The 19,886-nt window shown below is 63.0% G+C and overlaps 9 protein-coding genes across 9 annotated transcripts; 5 read left to right on the top strand and 4 right to left on the bottom strand.

The window, feature by feature from the left end:
* Positions 1 to 940: 940 nt before the first annotated feature.
* OSTLU_93575 (predicted protein) lies at positions 941 to 2,017 on the top strand (the record flags this gene model as incomplete). The annotated part of the gene is made up of 1 exon (XM_001421003.1): positions 941 to 2,017. The coding sequence occupies one exon, from the start codon at positions 941 to 943 to the stop codon at positions 2,015 to 2,017; it is 1,077 nt and encodes a 358-aa protein (XP_001421040.1).
* An 85-nt stretch (positions 2,018 to 2,102) lies between these two features.
* OSTLU_41640 (predicted protein) lies at positions 2,103 to 3,347 on the bottom strand (the record flags this gene model as incomplete). Its single annotated transcript, XM_001420856.1, has 2 exons — positions 2,103 to 2,621; positions 2,670 to 3,347. The coding sequence occupies 2 exons, from the start codon at positions 3,345 to 3,347 to the stop codon at positions 2,103 to 2,105; spliced, it is 1,197 nt and encodes a 398-aa protein (XP_001420893.1).
* Positions 3,348 to 6,139: 2,792 nt separating this feature from the next.
* Positions 6,140 to 6,382, top strand: OSTLU_8430 (predicted protein; the record flags this gene model as incomplete). Its single annotated transcript, XM_001421002.1, has 1 exon — positions 6,140 to 6,382. A coding segment is annotated over one exon (243 nt), but the record flags the coding sequence as incomplete, so codon positions are not given.
* Positions 6,383 to 6,653: 271 nt separating this feature from the next.
* Positions 6,654 to 9,593, bottom strand: OSTLU_41654 (predicted protein; the record flags this gene model as incomplete). Its single annotated transcript, XM_001420855.1, has 1 exon — positions 6,654 to 9,593. The coding sequence occupies one exon, from the start codon at positions 9,591 to 9,593 to the stop codon at positions 6,654 to 6,656; it is 2,940 nt and encodes a 979-aa protein (XP_001420892.1).
* Positions 9,594 to 10,780: 1,187 nt separating this feature from the next.
* Positions 10,781 to 11,107, top strand: OSTLU_9238 (predicted protein; the record flags this gene model as incomplete). The annotated part of the gene is made up of 1 exon (XM_001421001.1): positions 10,781 to 11,107. A coding segment is annotated over one exon (327 nt), but the record flags the coding sequence as incomplete, so codon positions are not given.
* Positions 11,108 to 11,232: 125 nt separating this feature from the next.
* Positions 11,233 to 13,454, bottom strand: OSTLU_27007 (predicted protein). Its single transcript, XM_001420854.1, has one exon. The coding sequence runs from the start codon at positions 12,902 to 12,904 to the stop codon at positions 11,330 to 11,332; it is 1,575 nt and encodes a 524-aa protein (XP_001420891.1). The 5' UTR covers positions 12,905 to 13,454; the 3' UTR covers positions 11,233 to 11,329.
* Positions 13,455 to 13,966: 512 nt separating this feature from the next.
* Positions 13,967 to 15,104, top strand: OSTLU_25372 (predicted protein; the record flags this gene model as incomplete). The annotated part of the gene is made up of 2 exons (XM_001421000.1): positions 13,967 to 13,977; positions 14,059 to 15,104. The coding sequence occupies exon 2, from the start codon at positions 14,403 to 14,405 to the stop codon at positions 15,102 to 15,104; it is 702 nt and encodes a 233-aa protein (XP_001421037.1). The 5' UTR covers positions 13,967 to 13,977; positions 14,059 to 14,402.
* A 141-nt stretch (positions 15,105 to 15,245) lies between these two features.
* OSTLU_88889 (predicted protein) lies at positions 15,246 to 17,465 on the bottom strand (the record flags this gene model as incomplete). The annotated part of the gene is made up of 1 exon (XM_001420853.1): positions 15,246 to 17,465. A coding segment is annotated over one exon (2,220 nt), but the record flags the coding sequence as incomplete, so codon positions are not given.
* Positions 17,466 to 18,682: 1,217 nt separating this feature from the next.
* Positions 18,683 to 19,831, top strand: OSTLU_88888 (predicted protein; the record flags this gene model as incomplete). Its single annotated transcript, XM_001420999.1, has 1 exon — positions 18,683 to 19,831. One exon carries the CDS (start codon positions 18,683 to 18,685, stop codon positions 19,829 to 19,831), a length of 1,149 nt encoding a protein of 382 aa, XP_001421036.1.
* Positions 19,832 to 19,886: the final 55 nt, after the last annotated feature.

Below are 19,886 nucleotides of genomic sequence, written 5' to 3'. Positions count from 1 at the left end.
CGTCTTCACTGTCATCGCTGTACCCTAAACCTTGCTGCGCCGGCGGCGGTTTCGCCGCCTCGTCCGCCGCCCCAGCCGCCGCGCCCTCGTCCGCCGCCGCTTCCCCCCCGGCGTCCGCCTCCTCGTCGTCGTCCCCGAACAACCCACGCTCGAGATCGGCGATCGTCCCGGGCGCTTTCGCTCCCGCGCTCGCGCCCTCGCGCTCGGCCGCCGTCTGAATCCGTTTCTTCTTCTCCTTGCGCTTGAACCCGGTGACTTGGTTATCCTCGAGCAATTCGTAATCTTCCTCATCCAACTCCATCGCCCGCTTTCTCCGTCGTCGTCGAATCCCCGCGTCTTCGCTATCGCTGTCTTCGTCCTCATCCATTCTCTCCGCCTTCCCCGAACCGTCGTTCGCGTCGACTCGCGGTTCGTCCGCGTCGTCGTCCGCCGCCGCCGCCGCCGCCTCCGTCGTCGTCGTCTCTTCCATCGCCGCCGTCGCCTCGCTCGCCGCGCCCGCCGCCTCGACGACGCCCGCCGCCTCCTCCGTCGTTTTCACCGCCGCATCGCTCGCGTCGTCGCTCATGTCGCGTTCGTCGGCGCGGAAATTAAAGAAGATGCGATCTCGATCGCGCGGCGATCGAATCCTCTCGCGACGTCGCCGCGGCGCGCGATTCGCGCGCTCGCGACGTGACGGTCGGCGGTGATCCACGCCTCGCGCGCGTCGCGCCCGTCGCGATTCGCGCGTCGATCGCGGCGACGCGTCGCGGTGCGCGGCGCGCGCCGTCGCCGCGAGACGCGCGGGCGAGGGCACGATCGCGTCATGGGCGATCGAGCGCTCGAATGCGTGTATTTATATATCCAAATCTTCGGACGTTCGGGTATGTGTATACAGTGAGTGCGTGTAATTTATGATCGAAGGCGCGACGCATCCATCCATCGCGCGCGCGCGCGGCGACGCATGGCGACGCGACGACGCGCGCGCGGCGCGCGCGCGGCGAAGCGCGCGCTCGCGTGCGCCCTCGCGCTCGTCGCGTGCGTCACCGTCGGCGCGCGGTGGCGGTCCGGCGGCGAGGCGTCGTCGACGGCGTCGACGTCGAGCGCGACGACGTCCGTCGACGACGACGCGCGCGAGGGCGCGGAAGCGGCGACGGCGGCGCGAGACGACGCGACGCGGTCGACGCTGAAGGCGACGCTGCTCGCGGGGGCGAAAGACGAGGGCGCGTGCACGAACGAGCGCGACGTGCGAGGACGGTTCGCGACGCGCGACTTCGCGCTCGTGAGAGAGGTCGAACGGAGGACGCGCGCGCGCGTCGGATTCGGATGGGCGCGCTGGGGAGACGCGGAGATGATTTCGAGCGCGAGGGATGGGTCGCCGATGCGACTGGCGGTGCGGGCGCTGATGAGCGTGAGCGCGACGCCGAACTGCGTGCTCAACGTCGGCGTGCACTGGCTGTGCAACGGGGCGCTGCGGAATAATTGGAACGCGGCGATGGACGGCGTGGACGTGAACGATACGATCGGGCACGCGTTTTTTTTCTTGCCGATGGGTGATCCGGGGGACGACGATAGGTCGATGTGGAAGGAGAACGGCGTCGACGGGTACATCAACGTCGTTCGCGAGGCAAAGCGCAAGGTGATTTTAGTGGGGCCACCTCACGTCGAGGGGTTGCCGTTCATAGGGCACAGCGCGTTCGTAGACGCGAGTGGGAAGGGGATGGGCGGCGACGGCGCCGCGGATTCCGTCGTACAGCGAATTTTCGAAATCGGCGACGCGTTCGACGAGCCGCCGGTGGTCATCATGGCGGCCGGTATGGCGGCGAAGACCGCGATTTTGAGCGCGCAAGATCGCATCAACTCCAAAGGCTGGGGGCTCATCGATGCTGGAACCACGTTGGATGGATACGCGGGAGTGAAGTCGCGCGATTACAACGACCCTCGCGTGTACTGCCGAAAATCTCGCGAACGAGCGCGCGACGAGCACGACGGCGTCGACTTTTGGTTCGCCAAGGGTGTGTGTGAGAAATTCGGCGCGTAGCGAAATGACGATAGATTTTAGATTTCACAACCAGCTTGCTGTAACTATAGCTAATCGAGACCACGCGCATCGAGGTAAAGCGCGATCATCGCCACGCGTGATTCGCGTCAGCCGCATCCGCCGCGCGCTTTGTCACGAAAGCGCCGACGGCGAGCGCGACCAAGGTGAAGACGAGCAATACATAATTGAAATCATCGTCCAAGGCGTCAAAGGATTGACTCGGGGTGATGCGGGCGTAAAACAAGTCCAAACCATGAGCGACGAAGTGAATAGACGATTCGAGCTCGGCGGGCGCCGTGACGAGACCGCGAAGGCCGTGTACGACGCGCTTGTGCGTGACCCAGCTTCCGGGAAAAATCGGAATGACTTCGGTGTACGGGATCAAACCTTCCTCTCGGTCCGCCGCCGATGGTTTGTTCGGGCGCCTTGGATCTAAGAATCGCTTATCGATTGCCGCGACTTGATCGTTCGCCGTGGCGAGCAGAACCGCCGGCTCGGTGACGCCCCGCTTCGAACGCGTCACGGAAATCATCTTGGCTTCCGGGCGAACGTAATAGCTCTGACCGATGATGCGCAAGGGTGGCGGATTCAACGAGCTGGACGTCTCGTTTCGCGTTTTTCCCAAAATTGAATCGTACAGTAAATCGCCCACCGCTAAGTTTCGCCGTTCTTCGCCGTCATCGAACATTTCGAGCACGCTCATCGCGTACCGCTTCGCTCGCGTGTTGAAGTAGTGATACGCCACCCAATTTTCGCATACCACGGCTTTTACCGGTCCGCGCGCGTCGCCGTGGCGAACGCGATACAATATCCTTCCCGTGACGCCGTCGATCAAGCTCACGTGCACCGCGGTTCCGTCGCTCGTGGCGACGAAGATGGTGTTTGGATTGAGATACTTGAAGAGTGTCGAGCGATCGCCCGGCACGCGCGTCCACGAGTTGACGCGTTCTTCAGACGTGGGCTTGTTTGCGAATCCAACGATGGAACCGGCTGCTGGTGGGAACGACACCGTCCACGTGTGCAGAGAATCCATCGTCGTCATTCCATCCGAGGCTTTGCGAAGTTTGTACCCTCGCACCTCGTTCGTCGTTTGATCGACTTTGTAGTACGACAGACTATTGAGCGCGTCCAACGCGCTCGGCTCGGCCCGCTTCGGGTACGTCGCCGCGCGGCCTTCGGCGTCGACGACGATCAGCGCGTCTTCGCCTGTGGGTAGAGTGAAGGGCAACACGTGCGCCGCAGCGACGTCCACGATCGTAGGCTTGCCGAATAGTTCTCCGGTGAATTGGTTGACGACGAAGAAGGTCGTCGTCGTCGACGATTTCGCCATCGCGAGTGCGTAGTCGACTTCGTCGTCGCCGCCGATTGGTTTCCACTTCATCAGACTCTTGAACGTCCCAACGGATTTTCCACCCAGATATTGACGCCAAAGCGTTCTTCCGTCACCGTTGTGCAACGCCACGATCGCACCTCGCTCGGAGAGCGTCAAGATGGATTTACGAAATCCGTTGGCGTCTCTCTTGGCGAGTAACTTGGTCGCGTCCGCGCTGCGGAGATGGATCAGTCGCGCCATCTCTCTCGGCCCGGCGAGCTGGAATCGCGCCTTAAGCGCGAGCAATTGCAGCTCGGAGCGATCGCGCAAGGAGAGTTTCGTGAACTGGACGCCGCCCGCGGCGTCCGTCTTCTCGGGAAGGTCGCCGAAGATGACTTGAACGGCTTGCGAGGTAGCCTCTTCTCGCGTCCAGCGCACGACGTTCCCTTCGTGGTACGTCATCGTCGCGTCCTCGTCGACCACGATCATCGCATCCGCGTCATCCGATGTGAAGAAGGCTCGCGCAGGCGGCCCCGCACGCGCGCGCGCGTCGCCGCGGCGAGAAGTTCCGACTCGTCGCGTCGCGCCGTCCGCGACTGAGATGGCGAACCGCTCGTACTCTCTCACACCCTCACCGACGACGTTCGAGCGCACGACGCCGATGGTGATGGCGTCGAGACCAAATTTCCCTTTCCCCGAGCGCACGTGCACGGACGTGAACGCGGGACACGCGTCGTCGTATCTCGCGACGACGCGCATCGCGCCGGTGTCCGCCTCGACGCGAATCAACGCGCACGCGTCGCCCGCGCGCGCGACGGCGAAACCGTGCGTCTGCGCCGCCTCTTGCGCGCGCACGTCGTGTCCCCGCAGCGGTTCCAACGCGTCGACGTCGCCGTAAACGTGCGCTGGAAAGCTCGAGATCGTCGCCGCGCCGAAGAGAGCGCTTCCGCGAGCCAACGCGTCGACGTCGACGACGACCAATTTTCCATTCGCCATCCTCGCCAGCGCGCTCGACTTTTTCTCACCGCTGACGATCGTGAACGCGCCCTCGACGCCGGCGTGCTTCGAACCCGCGCACTTGGCGCCGATGATCGAGCCGTCCGCGACGCGAATCGCCGCCGCGCACGGCGCGCCGCCGTCTCTCGCGCGCCCCACCGCGTACGCCGTCTCTCGCGTCGTCTCCACGAACACCCGCGCCCACGCCACGTCCACCACCGCCTCTCGCACCTTCGCTCGCCACAAAACCTCCCCCGAGCGCGTCTCTCGCATCACCACTTCCCCCCTCGCCAGCGTCGTCGTCGTCCCGTCGCCCGCCGCCGCGTCCGGCGCGTCCCTCGCGTGCGTCTCCGCCTCCCGCATCGCCCGCTCGCTCTCGTGCGCGTCCCCGTAGCTGACATCTTCCCACAGCAGCGCTCCCGGGGCGTCGCGCAGATCGTATCCACGGATCGTCTTCCCTCGCGCGTCCGCCCGTCCCGACGTCGTCGTCGCCACGCCGCGCGCCGCGTCCGCCGCGAACGTCTCGATCGCGTCCTCGCTCGCGACGCGCCACTCGATCGCGCCCGTCGCCGCGTCGACGCTCGCGATCGCGTCGCTCGACGCGCACAGCCGCGCGACGCACGCGCGCGCGTCGCCGACGCGCTCGAGCGCGAAATCTTTCGTCCCGACCGCGTCCTCGCGCGTCGCGCGCGCGCGCTCGACCGCGCACGCCGCGACGACGGCGACGCGCATCGCGAGCGCGCGCGCGCGCCTCGCGCGCCTCGATCGCGCGCGCGCGCGCATCGCGTCGCCGTGTGACGAATGCGGCGTCGAATCGTCACACGACGACGCGGACGACGACGCGACGACGCGACGACGCGCGATGACGACGACGACGCGAGGGACGACGACGACGATCGGCGCGCTCGTGGACGCGCGCGCGCGCGCGATGTACGACGCGACGTACGAAGGAATTCGCGCCGCCGCCGCGGACGTCCCGGGGCGACATCGCGTCGTGACGACGCGCGACGACGACGCGGAAGACGACGACGACGAAAGAATCGAGTCGAGTTTGGTGCTCGTGCGCGTGCCGGGAGACGTCAGGCTGGCGGACGTGGACGGGCTGGTGATGACGACGACGACGACGCGCGGGGGACGGCGGGACGACGCGGCGACGACGAGCGAATACAGACTCGGAGATTTCGGGAGAACGATCGCGCGCGCGTACGACGTCGCGGACGCGAGCGATGGCGATGAAAATAATGCGTCGCTGTTGACGGCGTCGAGCGTCGGGATCGCGCGGGAACTGACGCTGACGCGAAGATTAGAGGCGAGCGACGACGGTTTCGAGGCGCGCGGCGACGACGACGAGAACGACGCGTCGCCGAGCGCGGCGAAAGAAAAGAAGGCGAAGAAGGAGAAGAAGGAGAAGAAGGAGAAGAAGGAGAAGAAGAGGGAATCTTCGACGGAGAAATCCGCGGCGCGATGAGCGACGACCGGCGACGAACGACGCGTTTGTAGCGAAGACGCCGACTAGACAGACTCGACGCCGCATCATGACGCGCGTCGCCTTCGCCCGCGCGGCGCCGTTCGCGCCGAGCGCGCGCGCGACGACGCGCGCGACGACGACGCCCGCGCATTCGCGCGTCGCCGCGGTCGCGCTCTCGCTCGCGCTCGCGACGTCGCCGCTCGACGCCGACGCGGTCGCCTCGGTGGGTCAGAAACCACCGCCGACGATCTCCACGCCCGAGGGATGCACGCTGCGCGCGCTCGACGCGTTCTCGGACGTGCGCGCGAAGTTTTCTCTCGAGGTGTCCACGGGCGCGCTGCCGGAGGCGGTGCTCACGCTTACGGGGTGCGATTACTCGGGGAAGCAGCTGCGAGGGAAAATTCTTTCCGGCGTCGTCATGGACGGGACGAATTTTGAAAACGCCGACGCCTCTGAGACGGAGATGAGCCGGACGTCGGCGCGAAATTCGAATCTGCGCGGGGTGAACTTTGCGAGCGCGAACGCGTACGAGGCGCGATTCGATGGGTCGGATTTGAGAGGGGCGAATTTCGCGAACGCGCTGCTGTCGAACGCGAGCTTCGGCAAGGGCGAGGATGGACGATGGGCGAACGTGGAGGGCGCGGAGTTCGAGGGCGCGCTGTTGTCATTGAGCGACGCGCGAAAGCTGTGTCAGAACCCGACGCTGGACATCGAGGGGCAGATCGCGGTGGGCGGATGTTGATCGCGGAGCCGCCGACGCCGACGCGTCGCATTGTGGATGACGGCTCGTCGGATTAAATTCATTTTTTCTCTTTAGATTGCGGCTACTATAGGTTGAGTTGTAGATTATCTAAACGCTCTCACATAACGCTCTTGACGACAAAGTTGAGATCCGGTCGTTCGGCGACGGCGGTCTTCGCCGCCTCGACCGAGGCGACGCTGACGCTCGTCGCGTCGGCGCCACGCACGGTTTCGAGCGCGTCGGCGAAGTCCTTGAAGTCCTTTTGCGTCGTGCCCAAAATTTGATCACGACGCTCTTGACGCTCTTCGTCCGTCACCTTGAGCAAGTGTCGCATCAACGCGGTGTAACCCTTTGAGTCGGGAAGTTGGTACGAGTCGACGTCGCCGATGGTACCGATGATGCTCTTCGTGAGCTCCTCCTTGCCGATTTCGAGGTTGCGCAAAAAGTCAACGGTGGCGTCGTAGTTGTCGAGCGTCTTCAACAAGTTCGGATCGCGGTAGGAGAGGTAGGTGAACATACCGCTGTGCGAGTCGAAATCGCTGAAGCCGCCGTAAGCACCGCCGGAAACGCGCACGCGATCCCACAACCACGTCGTGCCGAGCAATTTGTTGATGACGTAAGAGCTTCCGTGAAGTTCGTACCCCGCCTTGTACAAGTTGGCCGCCTTGCCGACGTAGTTGACTTGCGTCGGGACGGTGAGGATTTCGTTTTGCTTGGCGTTGATCCCGGTCCATTGTTCAGACTTGCCAGCGCCCGTGGCGGGTAAAGAGTTCAAGAACGCCTCGACCGAAGGCATGGAGAGATCCAGCGTCTTTGCATCCGCCGTCAAGTTGGTGACGCTTCCAGCGCGGTTGTTCAGGCACGCCGAAATCGTGTAAAGATCCGCCAACACGCCGTCCCAGTCGTTGTCGACGCGCTTCACGAGCTCACGAAGGTAATCGAGCTGCGCCAACCCCCCCATCTGTTCGCTCACCCAGCCCGCGACCGAGTCTTGGGCATCAAGGCGACCGGCGGCGACGCTGTGGCCCGAGCCTTGCACGCGAGATTCCATCCCCGCGCGCGTCTCAAGCACGAGTTGCTTGAAGATGTTCTTGTCGTCAAACTTCGCCTCGAGCATGAGTTCGGACATGAGTTCGTGCATCACGCCAACTTTGTCGCTCGTGGCTTTACCGCGAACGACCATGAAGGCTGCCATCTCATCCGAGTCGCGCATGCCAGACGTAAACGGAGACACGGAAATGCCGCCCGTTTGCGCGCTGATGAGCTGATCGAATTCGATGAAAGATTTCGTCTTGGTGCCCATGCGACCGAGAGCGCGAGTCCACAGCGGGATGAGCGGCAACAAGTGTGCCGGCACCGTCTTCAGGTCGAGCAAGTGCTCGGCATACAAGATATCGTTCGTGAACAAGTCGTGCGTTAACACCTTGGTGGCGCCGACGGCGGAGATATCCGTGGGGATGCCCTTGGCCTCCTTCGGGATGTCGCTGATGGCGAGCGTGGGCACGCAAGCGAGCGCTTCGGGAGAATCGGACGTCTCTTGGAGCTCCTTGAGCTCTTTCGTCGCTTGCACCATCTTTTCGAGCTCTTCCGGGGTCATGCTCGCGCGCTTAGCGTCCAGCTTACTCTGTTCCTCCGCCGCCTCTTTTTCGGCGAGCGTGGAATCCGGGTTGAGTTCGACGGTGACTTGGTGCGTGTTTTCGATGAGCAATCGACGCATCAGAGGACGGAAGATATCGCCGGCGGCGATTCTAGCCTTAAGCTTCGCGAGCGGTTCTTCGAATCGCAGCGGCTCGAAAGGATCGCCCTCGTACAGCCACGTGCTCATCGAGCGGAACATGAGCGACAAACCTCGCGGGAACCGACCAGTGTTGTTTTCGCGCAAGCTGAATTCGATCGAGTTAATCGCCGCTTCGATCGCTTCGTTCGAGAAACCTTCCTCCGCGATCGCGGCGATGGTGTCGTGAATCAGCTTTTCAACCTTTGGGATGTCTTCTTGCGCCACGCCTCGCAAGCCGAGCGCGTACGTCGGCTGGCGGAGCTCGTCCTCCAATCCGTAGCCGACGATGGCTTCACCGAGACCAGACTCTTCGAGCGCCAAGCGAAGCGGTGCAGATTGCGAACCCATCAATAAATGGTCCAAGAAACCAACGGCGAGGCCAGTTTCGGGATCGAACGGCTCTTCGCTGAGCAACCAGTTGACTTGGACGAAGGACTTTTGAGCGTCCTCGCCCTCGCCCGTGGAGTACGTCTTGACGACGCGTCGAGGCTCGGTGAAAAACTTTTGAGTAGCGATCGTGCTGTCCACTTCGCGACGATCGAACTCGTCAAGGAAAGACGCCAAAATTTTCAAGCGCTCCTCCACGTCGTCGTCGCCGTAAAACCACATGCGCGAGTTGCTCGGGTGATAAAACTTGGCGTGGAATTCCTTAAACTCGGCAAACGTCAACTCGGGAATCACCGTGGGGTCGCCGCCCGAGTCCACGCCGTACGTGTTGTCTGGAAAAAGCGCTTGCTGGCACTCGCGCGCGAGCACGGAATCCGGCGATGAATACACCCCCTTCATCTCGTTGAAAACCACCCCCTTGAATGTCATCGGCCCGCTCGCGTCGTCGAGCTCGTAGTGCCACCCCTCTTGCTCAAACGTCTTTTCGTTCGAGATGCACCGCGGATGAAACACCGCGTCCAGGTACACGTCCGTCAAGTTTCTGAAATCTTGCAAGTTACACGACGCCACCGGATACGCCGTCTTATCGGGCCACGTCATCGCGTTCAAAAACGTGTTCAACGACCCCTTGATCAACTCCACGAACGGTTCCTTGATCGGATACTTTCTCGACCCGCACAGCACCGAGTGTTCCAAAATGTGCGGTATCCCCGTCGAGTTACTCGGCGGCGTTCGAAACGTCACCCCGAACGTTTTATTCTCATCCTCATTGCTCAACGACATCACCTCCGCGCCGGTTTTTTCGTGCTTAAACAAGAACGCCTTCGCGTCGTACTCCGCGATGTAATCCTCCCTGACGAGCCTAAACCCGTGCGTCGTCGTCGGCGCGCGCATGGATTTATAATCCACCCTCGTCTCGTTCGCTTCGTTCGCGATCGCCCGCGTCGTCGTCGTCGTCGTCGTCGTCGTCGTCGTCGCCGCGAATCCTCGTCGCGCGCCGCACTTCGCGTTCGCGCTTCGCCGCGCCCGCGTCGCCGTCCATCGCGCCGTCGCCGTCGTCGCCGTCGTCGTCGTCGTCGTCATCGCGCGCGCATCCATCGCGCGCGCGCGCGCGTCGACGCGCGTCGCGCGTCCGAGCGTGCGCAGCGCGTCGCGCGCGCGCGAGCTCCGCGGCGTCGTGTCGGCGTCGAGCGCGACGGGCGCGACCGCGCGTGAAAGTGACCGCGCGCGTCGATCGCTTTGCGACGCGCGTCGACGCGATCGACGCGCGCGACGTCGATCGTCGCGTCGACCCTCGGGCGAGGTTCGTCTCGGCGAATCGAACCTCGGCTCGAGGGTCGCGCGATCGCGCATCCGATCGCGCATCCCATCGCGCGTCGATCGCCGTCGCGCCGCGCGCGCGACGAGGCGGCGCGCGAGACCGCGGCGCGGCGCGACGCGCGAGCGAGCGAATCGCGCGCGCGCGAACGATGGCGATGGCGATGGCGACGACCGGCGCGACGCGCGCGACGCGCGCGACGGCGCTCGGCGGACGGCGCGCGATGGGCGGGACGACGTCGACGCGCAACCCTGGCTGGGGCGCGGCGACGGGGCGCGCGACGACGACGCGACGGGGACGCGCGGCGGTGCGAATGATGCTGCCGCCGGGAGGAGGGATGCCGGGGATGCCGCCGAACATGGACCCGAAGAAGATGGCGGAGATGCAAAAGGCGTACGCGGAGGCGATGAAGGATCCCGAGACGGCGAAAAAGGTGAAGGCGCAGATGGCGCAGATGCAAGGCATGATGTCGAATCCGATGGTGCAGCAGCAGATGCAGGCGATGAATAACATGGTGGCGAATCCCGACATGCAAAAGAGGATCGCAAGTTTGAAGGATGATCCCGCGTTCGCGGATTTCTTTGACGATTTGAGGAAAAACGGACCGGGGGCGATGATGAAGTGGGCGAACGATCAGGATTTCTTGCAGCGATTGAACGACGCGTTGGGTGGGGAGGATGCGATTCGCGCCGCGGCGGGAGGGATCGCACCGCCGGAAGCGGCCGCGGCGCCGGCGGCGGTGCAAGCGCCCGAGGTTGAGACGTTGCACGACGCCGCGCGATACGGCGACGTCGAGGCGGTGGAAGACTTCATCGCCGTCGGCAAGGATATCAACGCGCGCGATTCGTCCTCGCGAACGCCCATTCACTACGCCATCGCGTTCGGCAAAGGAGACGCCGGGGAAGAAATCTTCAATCTCTTGCTCGAAGCCGGCGCGGATTTGACGGCGACGGATGAGAAGAAGAACACGCCTCTGCACTACGCGTGCGGGTACGGCAAGCCGTTCGCGGTCAAGGCGCTCTTGGAAAAGGGTTGCGATAAGACGGCGACGAATGGAACGGGCAAGAAGCCGATCGAACTCGTCAAGCTCGAGCCGAAGAACCCCATCAACAACGATGCGGAGTTGGTCGGCGCGCTCGAGGTTTAACTGCGTCTCACGTCGTCCCGGCGCTCCATCATTGAACGGATTTTTTAATAAGACTACAAGTATACGAAACTGTTGCACATTAAATGTTATCATTTATTAGTTTTTCGCGCGCATCATCGACTCGTCGTCCTCATACGTCGCGATCGCGGCGTCCGCGCGAACCGTCTAGGCGGGATACCCAGCCGCTTGCGGGACGACGACGCTCGACCCTTCAGAGTAGGCATCGATGATGAATCTCTTGAACATCGTCTCCGCGCCGACGGTTAAGATGCGAGTCAGCGCAGTCCAAGCAGATTTTTGAGTCGTGAGTACGTACACGTTGCCCCTCGGCGTATCCGCGCTGGCTGGTTCGCCGCTCGGGTCCGCGTTCGAGTTCGCTTGCCCGGCGGCGGCGTCAGACGCGTGATCGTTTTGTTCACCCACAATTTGCATATGGTACGAGTACATGCCCATGATGAGCGACGTGACCAAACGAGCGGCGATGAGACACGGCAAGACGCGCATCTCGAGCGGCGTGAGCGGATAGACGGATTGAATCCCCGCCAGCATCATCGACATGTCGTGCACGGGGTCTTCCTTGTCCAGAGCGCAGTACGCGCACGCGACGGCAATTTCGTTTACGCGCCACGACACGACGACGTCTCCAAAATCAATCGCAGCAAACTTTACATTCGCTGGAAACTTGACGGGATCTGGCCCTGATTCCAACGCGATGATGTTTTGCTCGTTCAAGTCGTTGTGCAAGATGCCGATGCGAAGTTTGTCCGCCACCGGAAGCACCAAGTGTTTGAAGGCGTTGAAGACGGTGTTGCACATCATGATGCGCGTTTCGTCTTCGAAGAGTTCGCGCATGATGAGATCCGTCATGAAGTGCTGCACGTCCATGAAGAAGCGAAGATCCCACAAGCGCGAGCGACTTGTGAGCACCTTCCAGCACATCGCGTGCTGCTCTACGTAAGGCAGCGTAACGGCGTCTCCCAGTTCGCGCCGATCCTGCTGGATTTCCATCTCTTTCGGCGTAGGCCACTTGGACAACGCGTGGCACACTTGTCCGACGAATAAGCCGCTCCTTCGCACAAAGTCGATCGAGTGCGGCATCGGCACCTGCACGATGGTTTTGCCTCGCACATACGTCAACACGCGCATGGTGTGCGCGACTTGGTTGCTGGCGAGAAACGTCACGCGCGTGCAAAACTCGCGCTTCGCGCCGGGCGTGCCCTCGGAGACGAGATTCACCGTCCCGTTCGGACCAGGCGTGGTGTACATCGCGAGTTTCGACTTGACGACGTTTGGAACCTCGACGCCGTGCGCGGCGAGGTACCCTATGATACGCTCTTGCGCCGCGAGTACGCCGCGACTGACTCCAGAGGAGTCCATACCGTTGTGTACCTTGGCGACGTACTCGTGCTTGACCTTCTCGCCCGTCTTGGGATCGTCCGTGTACGCGCAAAAGTACCAATTCTTATCGTCGTACGACGGAAGCTCCTTCAAAGATTCGCGGTCGATGTCGCCTAAATCGTAATGCGCCCGCAGTAATCCATACACCTCGTGCGTTTGCACCTTCGGTCGTCTCAATTTCCTCTCCGACTCGTCCAACACGCTCGAAGGCACATTCTTCATCGCGTGCGGTCCCAACCCTTTCGGCGCGGCGACGATTTTCCGCGCCTTTGCCGGCGGCTGATCTCCGCCCCTCCCGTCACCGCTCGACGTCGTCGCCTCGAGCATGACGTGTCCATTCATCCCCATCCCTCGAACGTGCTTCGTGCCCGTCGTGTTCGCCTTCAACACGTCCAACTCCTCCCCCGTGAGCGCGTCTCCCTCCCTCGCGTCTCCGTCGCCGCCGCGTCCCTCCTCCTCCCCATCGCGTCCCGCCGTCTCCTCGCCCTCGACGCCCGCCCGTCCCTCTTCGTCATTCCCCTCGCGCGTTCGCGCCGCCGTTTCCGTCTCGCGCGCGCCCGTCTCGCGTCCGCTCGTCGTCGCCGTCGTCGTCGCCGCGTCCTCGTCCCGCGAACCACCCTCGCTCGACTCTCGCCGTCGCGCGCGCGCCTCCCGCGTCCCGCGTTCCGCGCGCGCGCGCCCCGTCGCTCGCACCATCGCCGCGGTCGACCTTTCGTCGCCCTTTCGTCGCGTTTCCGTCGCGATTCGATTCGATTCGATTCGATTCGATTCGATTCGATCCTTCCTTTCCTTTCCTTTCCTTCGTTCGCGCCGATTCGTTCGATTCCCGTCGCGTCCGTCGCGTTCGCGTCCGTCGCGCGCGCGAACGACTCGACCGTCTCGATCGATCGCGCGCGCCGTCGTGTGTCGCGCGCGCGCGCGATGGATGCCATCCACGCCGTCGCGCGGTAAAAATAAACACACACACAGAGGATCCAAATATTACCGATCGCGGACCCGAACGCGTTTATCCATTGCGTACTGTTTGCGCGCGTACGATGGCGCGTGGTTCGGACATTCGGCATGACCCCCCCATCGATGGGTCGCGACCCGTCGATCGCTATCCACTCGATCCGGCGCGCGCGTCGACGCCGCGCGCCGGACCGCGACGCGACGCGACGCGCGCGCGCGAGCGGCGATGGCGACGGCGACGGCGTCGCGATGGACGGCGCCGGCGGCGACGGCGCGATGGACGACGACGACGCGACGAGGGACGCGAACGACGACGACGACGACGACGACGGGACGGCGACGACGGGACGCGGAACGCGCGCGCGCGCGCGGAGACGACGCGGAGACGACGCGGTGGGAGACGCGGGACGCGCGAAGGTCCGCGGGCGCGACGCGGGCGCGGGCGAGCGAGGGCGAGGGCGAACGCGCGAGGGCGAGCGCGACGCGAGGCGAGCGAGGGCGAAAGACGCGAAGGGACGCGCGCGCGCGGGCGAGGAAGGCGTGTGGTGGGTTCGCGGATGATTCGCACGAGACGCAGTACGAGGGGGTGAGGACGAAGCGGGCGAGGAAGGCGACGAGGGCGAAGGGCGAGGACGAGACGAAGAAGAAGAAGAAGAAGAAGAATCGCGGCGGGTCGAGTTCGAGCAGCAGCAGCAGCAGCAGCAGCAGCAGCAGCAGCAGCAGCAGTTCGTCGTCGTCGTCGTCGTCGTCGAGTGAGAGCGATTCGGCGTGCGGTCGAAGGTCGTCGCGAAAGGCGGCGGATAACGCGAACAAGCTACGAGACGCGTTGGCGGACGTCGTCAGGAAGGCGAGCAAGGCGAAGCGTAAGGCGAAATCTTCAAAGTCCACGATGAAGATGAAGAAATCGGGCAAGGCGGGTAAGGAGAAAAAGAACGGACCTTCGGGCAAGAGGAGGCATAAGTTTTCGCTCGAGGCGAAACTAGGAAAGTTGGTGTCGCAAAAGTGTTACGAGGAGACGCTCAGGGCGGACGCCTTGGGCGCCGGTTTGGCGGTGCTCGACGTGACCGCGTCCTCGACGACGGCGACGAAAGAGACGCGGCAACCGACGGCGCTGGCCACGCTCGGCGCGTGTCCGCTCGTATCGCCCGTGGTTTTAGGCGACGCCACGCGAGAGGTGCCCATCGCCGTCGTGGAGATTTGCACGGGCAAGGATTGCCGCAAAAGCGGTTCAGAAGCGATCGTCGACGCGTTGAATGCGGAATTACCTCGTGGGTGGAAATGTCGAGGCAGTGGGAAGTGCATTTCAAGCTGTAAACGCGGGATCAACGCTCGCTTGACGACGGCCATCGGAAGAGAAAAATTTTCATACTTGGACGAGAAGAGCGCTCGCGCGCTCTTCGTGCCCATGGCGCTGGCGACGAACGAGCTCAACGCAAGTTTCGACGAGCTAGACGACCCTGCGTCAAAGTTCATGACGCCGCGCGAGCGTAGAAAATCACCAATCGTCGCCGCGGCGGAGGCCATTTCCAACGCCGTCGAGGCCTCGCATTCCGACGTGCCGCCGGGGTTTTTGCCGCGAGTACAAACTTAGCCTTGTAACACGACGACGTAGACACTATTGCACGTTGACGTCAATGTATAAATTTTCGTTTTACATATTGAATTGGGCAAGGGAGGTGCGCGTTGCGCGTGCGAGACAAATTGCTTGAGGTTGTTGATGCGTCGTTACGCCTCAACTCAGTTCTTCCATGACGACGTTGACGCGGTCGTCGTCACCGAACGTATACTTCCAGCGCCATGATGGCATCGAAATATCGCTCCATGTTTCTTGAACGCCACCCGCGCCGTCCGGTCGCAACATCAGTCGCTTACCGGTCGGAACGACGTAACGCACGTCGCCTTCGAGAGCGACGTCTTTGGCGTCGAATTCACCGTTGCCTTCGACGACGATGGAGCAACGCTCGCGGCGCGTGATGAAGTTACTCCAGTATACGTTTGACGCTTCGCTCCAATCGATTCCAGCGTTTGAGACGACGACGTTGTTCAATCGACAACGGCCGCACGCGGATTCGTCAAAGCACACGCTCTCGGCTGAAGTAGTACCAAACGGCGAGGACGACTCGACGAAGAGTGATCCTTGCACAGAAACGTCACGCCATTCAATCTCCGCGATCTCTAAGCGCACTTCTGAGCCTTTCTTGATTTCGCCGCCTTGAATTTTTTGCTCTACGACATCCCAAAGCGGGCCGATGCTAGGAAGGGCGCTGTAGATGAACTCTGGTCCGTCGCTCAAGTACTCCTCCAAGGGTTGATCGTCCGGCGGTGGGTGGGCGACGTTACAACGCTTCAGCAGATCGCTCGCGTTGCGAAGTAAATCCAAAAATGAGCCATCGGGGGTTTGCGCGAGATTCATCGATTCCGGTGCTCGCTTCTTCTTCGCGCTACTGGTGATGCGTCGGCGAAGCGTGTACAGGACAAACGTTGGCAAATTATCGAAATCTTCCGGACCAAGTCGATGGCTCGATCGGCGCATGAGCGCGTCCGCGATGTTTTGCATCGAGCACTCGAGGCGACCACCTTTAGTGCCGTTCGCCAGCACCGGTTTCGTGAGGTTTATCAACATGCCCGGAAACGCCGCGCGAGACGAACCGACGAGCGCGTCCCGTATGTGCTTCAATCCAACGTACAAAACATTCGTGTTTGCGGGATACGCACTTTCCGTACCGCCGTCACCGTTCGCTTTATCACTCACGCCCAGTCGATCGAGATCGGTGTACTCGATGTTGGACACGCCGTACACAAATTCATCCGTCAGAGCATTCTTCTTTTCGATGAGCACGTTGACGCCTTCTGAGGCGCCCACGTGTCTCTCGCAACTCGCGAATCCGAGCGCTTTGTCGCCCTTAATGCCGACGCCTGAAAGGGATAGAAGTGTGGTATCCGTTCCCGCCATCGGATTCGTTATTTGGCGCACGATCCCGCCTGTTCGGTCGCGAGACTCCAACCAATCAAACACGCCGTCGTCGTGCATGAGCTTCCAAATGGCGCCGTGTCCCCCGGGCTTGAGCGCCATTTGCGAGAAGCCTTCTCTCACCCAACGGCCGCCATCCATACTGATCACTGGAACGAGTGGTTGCTCGAACAGTCGATAGTTTTCCTCACCTCTACCGAACCAGTTGTTCTCTTTGAGCAAAGCCGTGATCCGTCTGTGGTTACCCTTTGCGGCGCTCGTCATGACCGCCACCGGTGTTTTGTGGTGCTCACCAGTCAATTTGTAGTACAACCACTCTCGAGCGGTCAAATCGCGGACGAGGCCTTCGATGAGAGGCCGCCCGTTGTACGGCAAGAGCGCTGCGGGCAAGCTCTCGCCGGTTTCGGCGTCCACCAACCCGAGCCTGTCGCCGGCGCCGCCGAGCGGATAAATCTCCGCCATGTTCGGAAGCTCTTCCAATCCCCAACGCGCAGCCGTGGCTGCGAACGCACCATCGCTCGCTCTCAGATCAACGCCCGGGGGGACGTGAAAATCCACGTCTCCCGGAACGCCGTAGCAATCCACGCCGTAGCAATCCGCCCCGCTGTGCAACATCGCCGGCTCCCCCGTGGCGTATTCCAAGCAAAGCTCCAGCGCCGTGCACTGATACCCCACGACACCGCCGAGCATGTCATAAAACGTTTCTACTTTGCCCAACACCGCGACCAAACGCGCGATTCGACCCTCGAGCGCGTCTTCTCCCGCGTCGTCGTCGTCTTGAAAGTCAAACAGGTGCGCCTGCCCGCACGCCACGCACGCGCGCACCAAATACCGCTCTCTTGGCGACATCGTCTCGCTCATCGCCACCACCGCGCCTCCGCGTTCGACCCACGCGCGAACGATCTCTAGTTCGTCCATCAACGCCACTCTTTTCTCGTACGTCTCCGTCTCGCTCGACGCGCCCTCCCCCGCAATCTCCAACAACCCATCTCGAACCTCACGCACGCGCTCCAGCGCCCGTCGCACGCTCGCCGCGCTTCGCGCGTCATCGTTCGAGTCCCCAGATTCCGCTCGCACGCCGTGATCGGCCTGAATCGCGCGCGAGATCCCTCCCTCGCGCGCGCGCCGCCGCGCCGAGACCTCGCGCGTCGTCCCGACCCCTCCCGCGCGCGTCGTTCGCGCGCGTCCGCCTCGCCGCGTCCCCGATCGCGCGCGCGCCGTCGCCATCACCGCGCGCGCGCCGCGCGCGACCGCCATGGCGTCGACCGTCGCGCGCGCGCGCGACGACCCGCCGACGCGCGCGAGCGGTCGGTCGCGTTCCGCGGCGTCGCGCGCGCGCGCCGGCGCGTTCCGCCGCGTCGCGCGCGCGACGGGACGCGCGCGTCGATCGCGCGCGCGCGCGCGCCGCGAGACGTCGTCCGGCGCCGCGAGCGCGCGCCGCGCGTCGGAAACTGACGACGCGACCTCGGTATCTTTGCAGAATGATCCTCACACGACGCCTCGACGCGCGGCGCGGCGCCGAGCGCGCGCGAATCGCGGTCGACGTCGACGCGACGCGCGCGCGGCGCGACGACGAGGGGCGCGGCGCGCGAGCGCGCGCGAACGACGACGAGGCGAGGGAATTGATTCGCGAAATCGCGCGCATGTCGAGAACGTTGACGTTCGACGACGCCGTGGCGTCGACGTCGACGTCGTCGAGCGATGACGAGGACGTGTGCGCGCCGGTCGTCATCGGTGGCGCGCGCGGACGTCGTACGTGGCGCGCGAGGCGCGTGCGCGCGCCGGAGGCGTCGGACGAGGACGAAGACGACGACGAAGACGCGCGAGCGAAGGCGCGAGCGAAAGCCGACGGCGATGGATCGAGCGATGATGGCTCCGTGGACACGGTCGCGAACGCGATTGGATCGAGGACGATCATCGCCGTCGGACGAGCGAGACAGGATGCGTTTGAACGAGCGAGGGCGAGACGGGAACGCGCGCGCGCGACGGCGGCGAAACGAATCGCGTCGTTGGAGTTGGAGCTCGCGGTGGCGCGAGAGATGGAAACCCGAGAGTTGGCGATGAATTTAGAAACCGTAAAATCGATCGGGGCGCGGTTGCGGGCGGCGGATGAGGCGCTGTTCGACGACGCGCGACGGGCGCGGGAGGCGCGCGCGGCGGCGGCGCAACTGGCGAGAGAGGAGACGGACGCGCTCGTCATGCGCGCGGTCGCGGCGGATGCGGAGGCGAAGGAAGCGGCGGAGCGCGCGAGAGTTGAGGAGGAAAAGCGGCGGCAAGAGGCGGAGGAGGCGGCGAGGAAAAAGGCGGAGGAGGACGCCGAGGCGGCGAAGAAGCGAGCGGAGGAAGAGGCGAAGGAAAAGGCGCGCGAAGAGGAAGCGAAGCGCAAGCAGGCGGCGAGCGATTACGTCAGTGGTAAAGCCACGGGAGAAATCCCGCGCGTCGCCGCGGCGGCGGAGGCGTTGGAGCAGGAAACGAACTTGGCCAAGACGCTCGTCGAGGCGCGCGCGATGGTGGCCGAGTATCAGTCGCATCCGACGGCGAAATTGGAACGCCGGAAACTCACGAACACCATCGTGGTGCACGTGCAACAAATCGCGGCGACGAAGGAGCAAATCAATAAGAAGAGTCGAGACATCATGATGCTGCTGGTGCAATTGCAGGAGCCTCAAAAGACGTTCGCGTTGATGAGCATCGCGAAAAAGATGCTCTCGCAGTGCGACGTGCAGGTGGCCAAACTCAATCGCTACGCGTTTGCGCTCGCCGAAGTCGCGGTGAGTATCGCGATCGACGTACCGAGGTTTGGTGTCTTGCTCGTCGCCCTCATACACGAGGTTTGCGTCAACGCGGTGCCGAAGTATTACCCGTTTGTTCCGGGACGTTACGCCACCGACGACGAATACTACAGTCTCATGGGGTACGTCAAAAACGATGAAGGCACGGCGTTCGAAACCACGGATTCCTACGTCGATCGCATGACGGGTAGCATGCTCTTTTACGCCGCGTTTTTACAAGTCGACGCGCCGAATCACCCACACGGCGTCGACGCCGCGTGGCGATGGCTCGCGCGTCTGTTGAACAGATGTCCGCCCAATCGCCACACCGCGGTGGCTCTGGACTCATTCCTCAAAATCGCCGGCTTTCGCATGTACGCGGCGTATCGCGGTCAGTTCGTCAAAGTCCTCGAACTCATCCATCGAGAGTTTCTTCCAAAGTTGGACGCCAAGAACGATCCCGACATTCGGCCCGTGTCGTCGCGCATCGCGACGTACCTACAGGAGAGTCTGTACACGAAATCTCCCGAAGGCCGCGACATGCCCAACACCGACACCAGCTCGCACACGTTTTGAGCGCGCGCGACGTTAGAATCATTTGTTTGTAGGGACGCGCCCAGCGCTCGATAGT

This window comes from Ostreococcus lucimarinus, chromosome 13 (genome assembly GCF_000092065.1).
Source record: "Ostreococcus lucimarinus CCE9901 chromosome 13, complete sequence".
In the NCBI taxonomy this organism is placed as follows: domain Eukaryota; kingdom Viridiplantae; phylum Chlorophyta; class Mamiellophyceae; order Mamiellales; family Bathycoccaceae; genus Ostreococcus; species Ostreococcus sp. 'lucimarinus'.
The sequence above is the reverse complement of the archived record's forward strand: the minus strand, read 5'-3'. Positions and strand labels throughout refer to the sequence as shown.